Source organism: Saccopteryx leptura, chromosome 1 (genome assembly GCF_036850995.1).
Source record: "Saccopteryx leptura isolate mSacLep1 chromosome 1, mSacLep1_pri_phased_curated, whole genome shotgun sequence".
In the NCBI taxonomy this organism is placed as follows: Eukaryota; Metazoa; Chordata; class Mammalia; order Chiroptera; family Emballonuridae; genus Saccopteryx; species Saccopteryx leptura.
Window position 1 is genome coordinate 127671290 of NC_089503.1, and position 16094 is coordinate 127687383.

The 16094-nt window shown below is 42.6% G+C and overlaps 1 protein-coding gene across 3 annotated transcripts in view; it reads right to left on the reverse strand.

The window, feature by feature from the left end:
- Positions 1–16094, reverse strand: part of ADCY2 (adenylate cyclase 2) — a 412700-nt gene that overhangs the window by 34186 nt on the left and 362420 nt on the right. The window contains exon 19 of one of the 3 annotated variants that reach the window (XM_066374707.1): positions 4155–4239. The exons of 1 other annotated variant lie outside the window; for it this stretch is intronic. In XM_066374707.1, coding sequence (XP_066230804.1) covers positions 4155–4239 — 85 coding nt within the window. Of the gene's footprint in view, positions 1–4154; positions 4243–16094 lie in introns of all 3 variants that reach the window. One more of the 3 variants, XM_066374698.1, reaches the window with a different exon arrangement.

Genomic DNA, 16094 nt, shown 5'->3' on the forward strand with positions numbered 1-16094 from the left:
TTTCTACACGGACAGAAGAGTGGTTCCTGGCTGGGGTGCCGGAAGTGTGTGGCGTGCCTTTGCCTGGATTCTCAACTCACACACAGTGACATCAGCCTTACTCTTAGACCATGAATCTGCTCTCTGCTGGGTTCCATATGTTGAATGAACCCACCAAGAATGCAGACCCTGGTGGTGGTGTGCTGTTTAAACTTGGAAAAAAGACAGGGAATCTTCCTTTTTCAAAAGAGGCCCTTGGGGCCTGACCAGGTGGTGGTACAGTGGATAGAGTGTCGGACTGGGATGCGGAAAGACCCAGGTTCGAGACCCCGAGGTCGCCAGTTTGAGCACAGGCTCATCTGGTTTGAGCAAAGCTCACCAGTGTGGACCCAAGGTCACTGGCTTGAGCAAGGGGTTACTTGGTCTGCTGAAGGCCCGCGGTCAAGGCACATATGAGAAAGCAATCAATGAACAACTAAGGTGTTGCAATGAAAAACTGATGATTGATGCTTCTCATCTCTCTCCATTCCTGTCTGTCTGTCCCTGTCTATTCCTCTCTCTGACTCTCTCTGTCTCTGAAAAAAAAAAAAAAAAAAGGCCCTTGGGTTGGCTCGCATTTCCATCACAAACTGGATGAACTTCAGTACAGAGAACAACCCCATGCATGCAGGCCATGCATTTTGTTTTCTTAGAAGCCCACAGCAATATTTATTACACTGATTTGACTGGAAGCAATCATCATCATTTCAAAAAAGGTGGTCATGGGACAAGGGAGCCATTAGGACAAATGACAACAAAAATAAGTTGCAAAATGTCTGTGCAATGGTTTACAAAACCATTCAGGAAACAAATAACTCTGTGGACATGAATACTTAAGAAACATAAAAAAAACCTCATTTCATAATGAACAAAATAAACTAACAGACAAAACAGAAACAGACTCATAGATACAGAGAACAGACTGACAGCTGTCAGAGGAGAGGGGAGGTGGTGGGGCTGGGTGAAAAAGGTGAAGGGATTAAGCCAGAAATAAAATAAAGCAAAAAAAAAAATTAGAATATAATTTTAAATATTGCACATTTGCTTATAATATACTTGTCTTTCTGAAAGAGTGTGCAGAAACACTACATCTCAGACTCCACAGTTCTTATTAGCCCAGAAGACTTTGGACCTTAGCAAATCATTCTCTTAATGATTTTCGGTAGAAGGTCAGCCTCCTGGCTCACCTTGGAATATCCTTGGTGCCAGTTGTTAAAGGATAACTGTGAACATGATTACTCTTGAGGGGAGTAATGACTTCTAGATGTATATATGTATTACTTGTTACATTAGAGATAAAAAAGGAATGACTTCCTATGAGATAGGCATGAGCACTATTGTGCTCAATTAATGTCCAACCATAATATCAATACCTTTAATTCTCATAAATCAATTAGAAAGTAAAAGATAAATGCATAGCCACTGAACTCAACCACATTTATGAAATGGGACTGAATGCTTATCATCTGAATGATCAATAAAAATGTGGGAAAACTCACTCTGATTCTAGGTTCTTAAAATGAAGCAATCGGAGTGACCATTCTAACAGGAGAAAGTGCAGGACAAAACACCCCTGGTAGGAAGTGGAGAAGAAACAGGTGACTTCACAGCAGGAAGGGCCAGGTTGTTTCCTGAGGGATGATCATCTAGGTGATATTCTGCAAGGAACCCAGTGCTTTCCCATCTGGGTTACAGGATTTCCTGTATATAATCTTACAGGACATGCCTTTTCTCTAAGAATGAGAGCAGACAGCTGGTCAACAGTAAGAAAACCAGGTAGCAGGAGAAACACATGAAAAAAGAAAGAACAACAACATGGTATAACCAGCTTAGAGAAATGTGCAGGTTGTCAAAAAAGCAAACCAATGAAAGCAGAACCAAGCAGGTGCCAGCGACAGAGGCAGGGAAGGGCGGCAGGGAGACAGGTATCTGCAAAGCCCTGCAGCAGGACAATAGCTCAGCTCCGGGGAGAGTGCTGAGGCCCGCCCCGCGAGCTCCTAGAGCACACTGGTGCTAGCACTGCTCGGGGAGATGGAAGACGACAGTGTTGCCAGGCCTCTGGGCTGGCAGTCACAGATCTGGTCTCTGCCCTGGCATTAACAGCTTCCTACTGTTAAACAGTTTACCGATGTATATATAATTTAAATGGATTTGCATCTTAGTTGGTTATTTCTAAACTAATCACTATTTGGTTTCATGTTATGCATCAAAGAACTCAAAGCAAAGCTTGGCTGAGGTAGAGTTGCCTGGCATGAGATGAGTTTGTTCTTTGGGAGAACATCCTGGTGAGCAGGCATAGAAAGAATATTGCCCTTAAAAACCCTGTACTCACAGCCTCTACTGGGAAACCAGTAGGAAGTGGGGGGCCAAGGGTTGGAAGAATAGTTTCATTTGCATTGTAAAATAAAAATTTTAAACAAAAGTTAGTATTTCTAGGAATGATTACAAGTGGCAGCAAAGATATTCATACCCACTCGTTGGACAAATGAGTTTGTAAAATCTGTATCTTTTGAGTTTGCTCACCTTTAGTGTTAAAGAATAGCGCTGGGCAGCACCACGTATGTGATATGTGAAACTGCAAATTACTTTCCTGCTTGGGGAGGGCCTTTGTCTTGCTAATGTTTGCTGGAGGAGGGAGAAGCCTTTTTTTGCAGAGTGAGAGCAGAGAGAAGGCAGAGTGCTGAAGGAGAAGCTGGGGAACCAGAGGTGAGGGACTTTGGGACTGGTGAGACCTTTGATTCTAGGGGAAACCGGAGAAGATTCTCCTGGTTGTGGAACCAGATAATGTGTCAGTAGCTTTGTGAGTCCTGAATGAATAAACAGGGAAGTGTTTTCCCTGTGTGTTTGCTTATCAGCGGGTGCAAGTCTCGAATAAAGGAATGGCCTACTGTTTTTTGGTTCCACTGTTTCTTTACCATCTGCCTGAATCTAATGTGAACCTGCATGTGCATGGCCATCATGGTGGTGACTACTGGCCATACACCACTTCAAAAAAAAAAAGCAAACTATACATATTGAAAAACAAAGTCTCAGTCAGGAGGATTTTTTTTCAAACAGTATCAGCTATCGAGGGAATACTTTTTAGGCTTATGAAACATACAAAACAAATCTTGAGATTTAACAAGAAATTGATTTACATCTCTATCATTCATTGAGGAGCCACTGAACCATTTCACCCGCAGGTGTTGTAAAGTACCAAAGGCTACATAATTAATATTAATATTATAAGAGGCTTGGAGAATATTTTATTAATTTGGGTTAAGGTGTGCAGAGAAATTGTGAGAATAGTCTCTGTACGTGTGATTGGCATAGTCAGGATAGCCCTTGGCATTATGTTGTAATGCAAAGAGGAGGGAAACATGGATTCCCTAGACATTCCACCATGCCTGTGGGGAAAGGGGTGAATGGCTAGCCAGGTGCAGGAAGAGAAAAACCAAAATAAACCTTTTCTCATAGCAATGAGCCATTTGCGGGCATTTGTCCCCACCAAAACTACCTCTCCTATGTAAATGCGTGTGGTTAACCCATGTGACTCTGGACAGAGAGATGGCAGATAAACAGTAGATAATATAGGAATGCCTTTAATATGTAAAGAGACAACTTTCTACCATTGTGTTGGCTTGTAAATTTTGTTTTCTCCAAAATGATGTATGGCTTGCAAATTGAACGAGGTCTTATCATGTTAAAGGACATATGACTATAACCAATAGTGGTAAGGGGCTCCTAATTGCAATTTTTGTTTCTGTACTTCCCACTTACAAAACTATAAAAACTAAGTAGAACAAAGGGCCAGCATGCTCTCCCTCAGATTTCTGTAGGAGTTCCCGCCATTTGGCCAAGCTAGACAATAAAGCTTTGATGTGTAAACGACTGACCTTGTTTCTGTCTTTCATGTTTCAGGACCCTCTGAATTTGGCTTAACATTCATCAAGTTTGCCATTAGTGGGAAATATGAGAACTTTCTCCTTTTGTCTGTATTTTTGCCCACACATTGTGGGCTATCTATTCTCTTCTAAGTGATAAGATGACTCTGATGTTTGAATATTTGTTTGCATAAAAGTAACTACGATGCATATCCTCAAAGTATTATTAATACAAGACTTCAGAGAAATTATGTGGAAAACCAAACTTCTTACCTGTCTACCCAGGACAAGCAGTGTGATGAAGAATATAAAGAGAGACACTGAGCCCATGGTCTTCAGGTCTTTCCAAATGCCTGGTCTACTAAAAACAGACAAAAACAATACAAAACAATATATACACTGGTCTTAGAATCTGTGTATCAGCCACCTTCAGAAACTCTAGTGTGTGTTTTCATTCTACTCAAGCCAAACACACACATACACACTTCAAATATATCTTAAATATATCATTAAACTCAGATCACATCAAAACAAAACAACCCTATTTTGAGAACTGAGTAAAAATATTTTTTTTCAAATTAATATAGATTTCTTACTTTATGTCAAGCTCTAGCAAATAAGAGGAAAAAGTGTTAATCATATTTTCTTTATAATTCTGGGATCAATATGGATAATTTGATACATAACTTCAAATCTTCAGTGATTATTCTCAGAAAGAGACAGTATGCTAGAAATTAATAATCATGTGAGGTCTAAAAGTGAAGTAGGAAACTTCATTTATACAAGCTACTCCGACCTATAATTACACACTCTCATATAACATTCTCAAAGGCACCTGTTCTTATTCTCTCTTTCATTTGATTTTGTATCATGAAGAAAAAGCATAACAAAGATGGAAAACTTTGACCACTGGCCTGCTTCCCCTCAGGCCCAGGTAGACATCAGTAAGGTATCCTGCCCAAGTTCTCACCACGGTGTCTGGGGCCCTCCATCCTCACCACAGTATTTGAGGCAGCGACCAGCCACACATCTACACGGGCATGTGTGGTGGTCAATTTTATCTGTCAGTTTGAATGGGCCACCAGGTGCCCAGCTATTTAGTCAAATATTACTCTTGAGTGTTTCTGTGAGGGTATTTTTTTGGATAAGGTCAACATTTAAATTGGCAGGCTGAGTAAAACGAGTGTCTTCCATTGTGTGAGTGGGCCTCATCCAATCATTTGGAGGCTTAAACAGTAGAAAAGGCTAACCTTCCTTTGAGTGAGAGAATCCCCTCTTGCCTGCTGCCTTTGAACTGAAACACTGATTCCTCCCTCCATTCCTCCACAGCAGCTCCTGGCCCTCAGACTCAAACCAGGACACTAGCCTTGCAGTGTTTGGACTTGCCAACCCTCACAATCATGTGAGCCAATTCCTTGTGATAATCATATCTGTATCTCCTATTGGTTCTGTTTCATGTAAACTGTGACAAATGCAGCTTGCAAGGAGAATCCTACTGCCATCCCCTGGGGTGTCCTGAGCAAGCTGATGAGTAATGATTTCCCACATATTTCTGCAAGTAAGACCCCCCCAAAGTTGATTTTGTATGAATACCGTGTCCCATAAACATCATAGATTGTATTTAATCACATATAAATATCACATAATCCCTTTCTGCTTGTTAGTTGAAGTTGCTCTGTAGTTTCCCTGGTTCTCCATGGAAGGTTCAAGTGCTGATGAGATTGTAAGAGGAATCACGCAGTACTATAGAGCCCAGGTGGGCACTGAAGATAACCAAGGTTGCAATCTTGACTCCACCCTGTCTAGTGAGCTGTGAGACCTGGGATTAACTCCTCAAATTCCCACTTTCCTCAGCAGCCAAAGGGGGAACCAATACCTCCCTTATGGCCTGTTTCCATCACTAAATCAAATGCATACATACCTGGCACAACCCTAACATGTAGGGTAGGAAGCTCTTCATAAATGGCACTTGTGACCGTTAGTATTGACTAGAGTGCTGAGGGAGGAGAATGGAGCCTGGAATGCAGAGATCAGAATATGCAAATGCTGATTGGTGGATATCACTAACAAAACAAAAGATCCAAGTGCAAAGGAAGAGTGGATTCCTTAAGAAATGAGGACACAATACCCAGTCCCAGGGGCTTAAGGTTTTAGGACCGCAGAGAACTCTCCTGAAACTGGCCGTGCTTGCATTCAGAGCCCTTTCCTCCCGACCAAGCCAGCGGTGGCTGGGAGAAGCTGAGCTCATCAGCCATAAGGTCATCAGCCATAAGGTCACTGGCTTCTCCCTGGGAACAAAGCAAGCTAGAAAGAGCCATTTTCCCATCTCACTAGGATTGATGTTAAGAAAGGAAGTTCCTTTCTGAGCCTGCGGCAGTCGTGTCTAACAGCCCCTTGAACTAACTCAGGGGAGCAGTTTATAAACAAGGCTGACTTCAATGAATGTTAAACTCATTTTTTTCCCCCTATAATGACATGATCTTAACCAGTTAGTGAAAGTGTTACAACACAGCCAACAGCCTAAGAGGCTGGTGCAGGCTGAGGTTTTAGTTTTCATGTTGCTTCATGCACATCTTATCACTTTACAATACCAGGGGTCTGAGAAAGCAGCTACACCACCCCCCTCTTCCTCTCACCACCCCTCTAAGCCTCAAACTGAGAGTGAAATGTTGACTTCCAGGTCAGTGTCTTGCAGTAGCATCATCAGTGCAACCAATTAGAACTCAAGTTCCCCTTGGTATTCCCAGGAAAGAGACTAGATGTCCCAAACATGCAGAGCCAGCACAGGTCCCTCTCACTTCCAGAACGTGGGCGGGAGGACTCCCTTAGTGCACTTCAGGGCCTGCCGGGGTTTGCAGTTAATCGCACAGAAAATATATTTAAGCAATCTATGGGAACAATCCTTTCCCGGAACTCCTCACATTAGTGCCTATGAGCATGGGGTTAGGGGTGGCAGTGTCCTGCTGTACTCATTGCCCACATCTCGAGCCTTAGTGAGGAATAGTGGTGGCTGGAGGTGGGGACTTGCAGGAAGTAACATAAGGGAAGGTTCTCATGCTGGACATGGCAGGGGGTTTGAAAGTATAGACCTAAATGAACCTCAGCACAAGAAGGCGCAGCCTGGCCCACTGAACAAACTTATGTGCCAACACGCGGATGCCTTTTTCACTTCTAAAATTCTCTGTACTAGGAAGAACTGCAGCTTGCTTTCTCGGGTTTCATTGAGATGTCTTTAAAGTTTCTTTCATGCATCGAGATAAAAAGAGTTGCCTACTCATACTGGAGCCCTTTTCCCCTTGGGGGCCTCTCACAGATGCATGCTGTAGGGATTCCTGCAGTTTGAGTGATGAATTTCTCCATCTTCAGATCCATTCCTGGGTTACCTTGCTCAGTGCATATGTGGGAGAGGTGAGGAGGAGAAGGAATGTGTAGTGTGGAGGGAGCATTGGAATACATAGAATAAAATTGCAGGATGCCCTCCTGGCAGAGTCTAGCCCATTGTGTGGATCGCTGCCTTAGTTTCCCAGGGCTGCCAAAACAAGCTACCACAGCTGGGTAGCTTAAAACAATAGGAATTTATAGTCTTCCAGTTCTGGAGGCCAGAAGTCTGAAACCAAGCTGTTGGCAGGGCAGTGCTCCCTGAAACTTGCAGAGTCATCCTTCCTTGCCTATCCTGGCCTCTAGCGCTTGGTCACCAATCCCTGGCACTCCTTGGCTCATTCCTGCATCCCTCCCATCTCTGTCTTCACCATCAAGTGACATCTCCTGTGTGTATTCGTTTTCACATGACCGTCTTCTCATGAGGACACCAGCCATGCCGAATTAGCACCCGCCCTACTCCAGTAGGGCCTCATCTTAACTAATCACATCTGCAATAACCCTGTTTCCAAGAAAAGGCATGTTCTGAGCTATGGGGGCTTAGGATTTCAACATGTCTTCTTTAGGGGGAACACGGTTCAATCCATAACAACAGCAGTAGCCATTTATTCAAAAAAAGTGACAGCTAGTTGGGTATGAGGCCTTTCTCTCCCCACTCCCTTGAAGTTTTAAGAATAGAGTCCACTTGGAATTTCATGTGTGAGAGTTGTGCTCTCATTGAATTATAAAGTAAGGGAGAGAGAGCTGATATAATTGAGAAAGTTTCTAACTCTATGATTCTAACTTGACGTCAGTTGCAGCCAAAATGTGACCAAATATTTTTTTTAATACCTAAAAACTGGACTTTGGAGATACAGATATCCAAATATGCCTGTGGCCACACAATAATTCACAGTTGGCTTGAACCCTGATACTGTTGATGGGGCATTAATTCCAGCTCTCAAGTTTTGAGCGTCCAAAAGCCCAAAGAAACCTAACAAATTGGGTGACAGATATGGAGGAATTACTTGGTAAATCAGTTTCTAACCTAAAGGCAGAGTTCTGGTGAGGTAAAAATTACATTTTCATTTCTCTCAGGTGAGAAAGCAGTCCGGGTATACGGACACAAATATCTTATTTTTTTTTTAATTTTACCTAGGTGAAATGAGCTGCTTTTTCTTTTTCTTTTTAAAGAATAAAAGTACCTCAAGAAACCTAGTTGTCTGTTATTTTGGTAACAGTACATAAACTGAGGTAAGGGTGTGATATGTTTATGTATCTCACATTTTCTTCATCTGTTCATCTGACAGACACCGAACTTGTTTCCATATCATGGCTACTGTGAATAATGCTACAATGAGTGTGGGCGCGCCAATTTCTGTTCGAGATCCTGATTTCAATTTCGATAGATATATTCTAGTGGTGAGATTACTGGATCACATGGCAGTTCTGTTTTTAATTTTTTTGAGGGACTTCCATACTGTTTTGCACAGTGACTGAAACCATTTACTCTCATCAATATGCACAAAGATTTCCTTTTCTCCATATCCTTGTCAACACTGTTTTATCTCTTGTCTTTTTGATAACAGCCATTTTAACAGATGTGAGGAGATACCTCATTGTGGTTTTGATTTGCATCTACTTAGTGACATTGAGCATCTTTCCAGGTATATGTTGACCATTTATTTGTATGTCTTTGAAAAATTGCTCCATGCTCCTCACTCCCTTTAGTGGCAGAATTCTTTTTTTTTTCTTTGTATTTTTCTGAAGTTGGAAACGGGGAGGCAGTCAAACAGACTCCCGCATGCGCCCAACCGGGATCCACCTGGCACGCCCACCAGGGGGCGATGTTCTTCCCATCTGGGGCGTCGTCACTCTGTTGCAACCAGAGCCATTCTAGCGCCTGAGGCAGAGGCCACAGAGCCATCTCAGCGCCTGGGCCAACTTTGCTCCAATGGAGCCCTGGCTGCGGGAGGGGAAGAGAGAGACAGAAAAGAAGGAGGGGGGAGGGGTGGAGAAGCAGATGGGTGCCTCTCCTGTGTGCCCTGGCCAGGAATCAAACCCGGGACTCCTGCACACCAGGCCTACGCTCTACCACTGAGCCAACCGGCCAGGGCCTAGTGGCAGAATTTTTAAACTTGTTTGCCACCTCTTCATCCAATGCACCAGACCAATGGCTGACAGCCTCTCATTTTCCCAAACAAAACCTGCGCATGTTAAGTCCCCATATGTGGGCCAGCTTTTTGTGTGTGCTCACTAGCTGTCTGCTAAAGCTCAATCCCTCCACTGACATTGGTAGTGCACATGGGGTGCTGGCCACAGAGCAAGAGTGGGAGGCAGCGGGGCTGACCATGGGCCAGGTAGGGGGAGGATCCATGGGTGAGGTATTCCCAGTGGCTCGTGCACAGGCTGCTTGATGGAGGCCTCAAAGCCATTTATGCAATCCCCTTAAATGCCCTTGGAAGGTCCTATCTGCCACTCTTTCAGCCTCTTCCTGTGCCACGAAGCTTCCAATTTAGTATTCTGGATGGGTCAGGAGAGACGTGAGCTTCCGTGTAGTGTTCTGACTGGCTGAGGAAGCCTTTGTTCTCACTCAATGCTCTTGTGTTCCCCTTCAGGAGAAACCATGGCTGAGAAGAACGCTCTTGACCCTAAGCTGGGCCATCATGGGGGAGGGGTGATGTGGGTCGAGTCAAACTGTACTATTACCTAGTTCAATGTATTCAGACTTACATTTTTCCCCCCATAGTGTGCTGGAACTTTTCCTCTAGAAACCTGGACTATTATCTGGACTGTGACTGGTGGAGAGTGTCTTCCAGAGGCTCCCAGACCATGGCTGAGAGGGGCCACAGAAGGTTCATGAACCACTGTGGGGTCCATAGCCAGGGCCAAGGTCCAAATGACTATTACCTAATGCATGGGTGGGTGAGACTCCTCCATGAGCCCTAGACATAGGAGCAGGACCCCAGAGCTCCAACAGGGTACTTTTGTCTGTGGGCAAATTTCAAATTATTATTATTGAGGTGTAGGGGGGCGGCACAAATACGAGCCATCTCATTCTGCCATGGTGCTGTGCTTTCTCCTCTGCTTCTGAATCTCCACAGTACTTAAAGTTTTTCCAATATTGGAGTCAACTCTGAGAGACCTAATGTAGCTGCCAGCCGGCATGTCCACTCACTTCCTAGGTATGTTGCACAAACTTAACCAAGATGCCCTGATAATCCCTTCTGGTCTTCCAGTAAACCATAGTTTTCTAATAGAACATTTTTGTGATCTTCTTGACAGCAGAGGCTCCATTTTATTCATCTCTGTGTGCTCAGACTCCAGCAATCAGGTCGGGCATATGGAGAATGTTCAATATAAGTGTGTTCTAAAAACAAATGAATCAGTGGACAAATAACCATGTTGGTTTAAAACCTAAGGAGTTTCATTTCCAGATACTCTTTTCTCCCCCTGGCTGGACACAAATTTATCCAGACTCTGTGCAATCGTCCAGAGAAGGTGGCCCCATGTCACCAAAGATGGACAGCTGAAAGCCTCCTGCCTTTTCAGAGTGGTATTCATAAAGACCAGGCAGAACAGTTTGGGGTTGCAAACAGACTGACACAATAAGGGGTGTGCACAGTGTTAGCACCTCTGATTGGAGAGCTGGTGATCAGAAGTATGTTTTCTATACAGTCTATGGGGCACTGGCTCTGGGAAATCTCCTTCCTCCTCTTATTCTAAAATCAAACAAAAGAAAACATACTGCCTAAAAGTTGAGTATCTTCCTTAAAGAGGGCCCAAATCACAGGACATTTTCTTTTTTAGGTTAGATAACAAAATAGCTCACTGATGGTTGCTTTTTATAAAAGAAAAAGAAGCTTGAGCAGTGCTAGGATGACATGCGGTTTTTCTTTCATTAGTCATTTCAAATTACCTCCCTGCAGCAGCACTGCTAATGGTGTCCAGCACAGAGACTGAGAGTGCGCCCCTGGTTTCTGGAGATGGCATGGGGCAGGGGGATCCAGAAGGGGGGAGAAACTGAGATATAAAATTTGAAAATAATACCTTTTCAATATTAACTTGGATATTTTATGGGTTTGAATGCAAATTTGAAATACATTTTTAATTTAAAAGAGGAGACTGCACAGAGATTTCAGGTGTTTCATCATGCACTCAGACCGTCTACCCCAGAGGTAGACTACACACTGCTCCTGCCTCTCTCCGGAGTGATTAAGGCCGTAGTTCTTCCCCAAAACTATCAGTGAGCTCATCATCAGTTGATCTCAAGTTGAGATATAGCCAAAATATATCACGGTATCTTGAATTCTAGCTGTTGGGTTTTCCATGAGGCATAGAAAAAACAGGGAGAGCAAAACAATTCCACATCGAAGATGCTTAACTCAGCTCAGTGGTATATGTTTGAGCACCTCCATCACTACCCTCAATGCTGACCTGGAAGTGAAAATTATGTAGAGATTTCTGGCCGCAACAATCCAGAGCTTCTGAATAATGCCAGGTACTGGTATAACTGCTGCTGACTTATACACATTATTTAAATGCTGTCCAAAAATTCTTGATTTTATGAGGCCTAAGCGCTTCAAGAGGGCTGGTTAGTCTGCTGAGCTCCTGGTTATCTCCTTTTTTCAAGCTCTCCAGCCCAACACCTCTTTAAAATTTAAAGTGGATTGCTGGGTCCCCATGAAATAATAACACTCATCCCTTGAGACTTTTCTTTTCTGCAAGAAAAAAGCTTCCAGTAAAAATCTGACAATGTCTTGCAGACTCTATAACAAGCATTTGTCATGGGCAGTGTCTTTGAAACAAAAATAGCTTCCAGCAATAGCTTGGCCATCAACATCACCGTCACCATGAAGAGCGCTCAAGTGTCCTCAGTCCTCAGAGGCACTGGCTGAGGGCTTCTGTGGACAGTGTCACAGACAAGAACCAAATCCTTATTGAGTGACACAGAAGAATATCTGTTCTCCCAGATAAGATGGAAGACTGTTGTAAAGGCCAAAGAATTAAGGAACATTTTGTTTTAGACCTTCTAAATACCAGAAATTTCTGAGCTTCCGTCACCATGAGGTAACTTAGCAGATCACGCAATGGCAGGTAATGTGAAGTATCGGGAAGTTGCAGGCCTCCATTCTAACAGATTTATTTTTCAAATTTTATATTATTTATAATCAATAACTGAAATGCAAACCAAAATGGTTAGAACATCTTTTAGAGCAGCTGTTTTAGAGATTTGTGTTCCTTTGCAAAGAAAGAAAAAAAGAATCTGCAATTACTATTTTACTGACAAGTTATTGAGACAAAATTAGAGTTAAAACTATTAAATTCAACCAAACTACAGTACTACATTGGAGTTGAAACTTTCTGTCATTTCATACTTTGCATATTTATTTATTTATTTATTTACTTACTTTTCCTTTTACCCATCTCTCCTTCCCTGGTAGAAACCACCAGCTTGTTCTCTGTATCTATGGGTCTCTTTCTGTTTGGTTTTGCTTGTTCATTTGTTGTGTTTATTTAGAGTCCATGTGCAAGTGAAGTCATATGGTATTTGTCTTTCTCTGCCTGACTTATTTCACTTAGCATAATATGCTATAGGTCTATTCATGTTAATGTGAATGACAAGGTTTAGAATTTTTAATGGCACAGTCAAAACAGCCTTTTTTTCCCCCTAAAAAGTTGGCTTTCCACATTCGTGAACCTGTAAGAATATGTTTGGTGTTGTTTTCTAAATTATTCATTGATCTGGAGTTTTCTGGTGCATACTTCCGTATTTTTTGCTAAACCTGTTGGTAAAAAAAATGCCCTGTTGACTTGTTCCATCTTGTTAGCTTGCCCATTATCAATGTCAAATTTGGTTTGGAAAAGGCCCCTGAAACATGAGTCATAATGAACTCACATATAGGACAACACATGTTCAAATTGTGTATTCAGAAGAGGGCTGGGCACTGCCTGGTAGACAGAGATGGCTTCTCCAAACTTTTTTTGACATTTAAGGGTATAAACAAAAACAATGGTGACCCTGGAAGGACACGTCTCCAAGGAGCCTCTTTTTTCAGGGAAGGAGATGGGGTGAACATTTCACTGCAGACAGTACTCAGGCTTCTCTGATTATCTAGGAGCACAGCCTGCTTTTGTTCATTCATCCAACACATGTCTACTGAGCAGCCACTTACAATGCCAGGCCCAGTTTTAGGCACTGTGGACACCACAGTGGTACTTGGTTGAGATCTGCTCTTTCCTTTTTGTTTGTTAAGGATTTTATTGAACTTATTGGGGTTACAGTAGTTAACAAAATTATATAGGTTGCAGGTGTACAATTGTATAATGCTTCATCTGTATATTGTATTGTGTGTCTCCACCCCATGTCAAGTCTCCCTCCATCACCATCTCCTCCACCTCTCCCCACCTCCCTTTCTCACCTGCAGTCCCTCACACTGTTGTCTGTGTCAGAGGGGGTGGGGGTGCAGGCTGGGTGAAAACTATAAAGGGGTTTTGCTCTTTCCTTGATTCAACAGTGTCTATGAAAGTCCTCAGTGTACGTACCATAGAAAAGGGGTGGGCAGACACCAGAGGCAATAGATTTGTCTGCAGAGGATACTCTCAGTCTTTCCAGGGAGACAGGGTGGCTCAGTCCTCATGCACACCCAGGGGTGAAAGCCAGAAGCTGGCTGTAGGCTTCCTGGGAATGCTCAATGCCAATCAGGGACTGGGTGAGAGGCTTAGGTGGGCAGCAAGGACACTGACTTCCATACAGGCCAGCACATGTCTCAGAAAAAAGACCATGGCAAGGTCAAGGACACTGGGAATGAAAAGTGTGTGTGTGTGTGTGGGGGGGGGGCAAAGATGTGGTGACCAGAAATGGATCAGAAAAGGAAAATGACCACACATGTGATTTCAATGACACAGACTCGATCGATCAAAAAGGAGGCGCTGCCTGGCATTTCATAAGCCAGTTCTCTCCTTGAAGGGTGTCTTTGGTTTGGGACTTAGGAATGTCCACTCTCAAGATACCATCCCAGGTAGGTGTTTCTTTTTTAAAGACCCTACTCCTAGTTTCATATCTGAAAGAGTTGCGTCAGCCTCAACAACCAGACAAAGGATGAAGAAACTATCAGTTGTTTGGTAGTGGAACCCCTGGAGTCTCAGCAGAAAAAAGAAAACATTGAAATGGATGGGTTTTAGGTTCCACCAGAGTCTCAGGTTTCTCTCAAACACATGCGGAGGGAATCAAACACACAGATCAGGAGGGAATTCTTAACTTCCACTCAGAAGAGTTTCTCATATGAGGTGAGTTTTAAACTGATAGCAGCAAAAATTTGCTATAATTTGAGTAATATTTATCCTTTGGCACAGAAAGGCTCTGGGAGTATTGTGGCAGTTCGTGCAGGAATCGGGTCTGAAAGTGCCCGAATGGCAAAGTCAAGATTAGGAGCAGGGAGACAGGTGCACCCCTCTGGGGAGGATGCTGGCTGGCTCACTCTTAGAAGTGAAGGCAAGTCCCTGGGGCTTCTCCTGACAGCCTTCCTTAGCTTTAAGCCTATTAAAAGATAAAACCAAGAGAACAAACACAAAAAAAGGGCCTGAATGAAACCAAAGGGCTAAAATGAATCAGAGAGTAAGACTCCCTTTCTTTAGCCAAATCATTGCTCTACTGCTGTTGGGGTTCTAATCACAGTTGGTGTCTCAGATTTCTAAAAGTAAATCTCTCCCATCAGAAACTTGCTAATCTAATTTTCTCCTTTTGCTATGGCTGTGTAGCTCATTCAGGAGCTTCAAATTTAATAAAGGAAAATTTAGTAGCATCGTCAGTTGTGCATAAAAATCAGTAATGCTACATTTGCTTAGGGATTCAATACAGGCTTTCTGGATACAGTACAGAAATATTAAAGCATATCTGGTGGGCAATTTTGAGAATTTATTGGAAAATTAACTTCTGATTTCATTTTCATCTTGACTAAGGAATCATAAAATGTCCTTAATACAATTATACATTTGTGCAACTTCACTACCCTAAGCTTGATTACAGATTATTAGGATTTCTTGGTGTGGAGGATGATGAAAATTAAATTAGGCAAAGAGAAAGCCTTGCAGTTATGTTTCTGAAAGTATTCTTATTGGTAAGAAACGTTTGCACAGTGTTCTTGGCACTCGACCTCCAAAGGAGAAGTATTTGACCATGCACTGTCAACATGTACCATCTTTCTGGAGCAACAAAGCTATGAAAGTAGTTAAGGCATTTATTTTGTACTAAAAGAAATACAGAAATATTATGGAAGATTATACAATGTGTTCATAGAAGAAACATGAAGCTTGGTAAATCCAGAAATAAACCTGATACTTGATGTAAAACAGTGTTATGCTATTAAAATGTGAAATGAAGGGTATCATAATGATTAAACATTTTTTTTCAAACAGGGAATGAATATTCATTATAAGCTTATAGAATTTGATCACAGGAAACCTTGTATAAACCCTACTGAGTGGCCCTGGGAGGACCATTTTCTCACTATCTAGTCCTAAGGCTGGGGGAGTAAACACAGTCGAGTATTTTCTTGGTAGTCAGTTTCTTCATAGAACAGTAAATTACCACAGTGAAAGTAGTACTCCTTCCAGACAAGGCTATTTTAGAAACTTTCCCCAAAGAAATTTAGCACTATACCTTATGAATATATCTACTTATTTTCCATTATTTTTATGTGTGTTGATTCAGTTGTTCTAGACTGGGTGGGGGGCATTTTGCCTTGTAGAGTACATTTGGTAATATCTGGAAACATTTTGGATTCATGGCTTTGGGGGAAGGCATTGTGTCTGGCTTCTAGTGTGCAGAGGTCAGGGATGCTGCTAAATATCCTA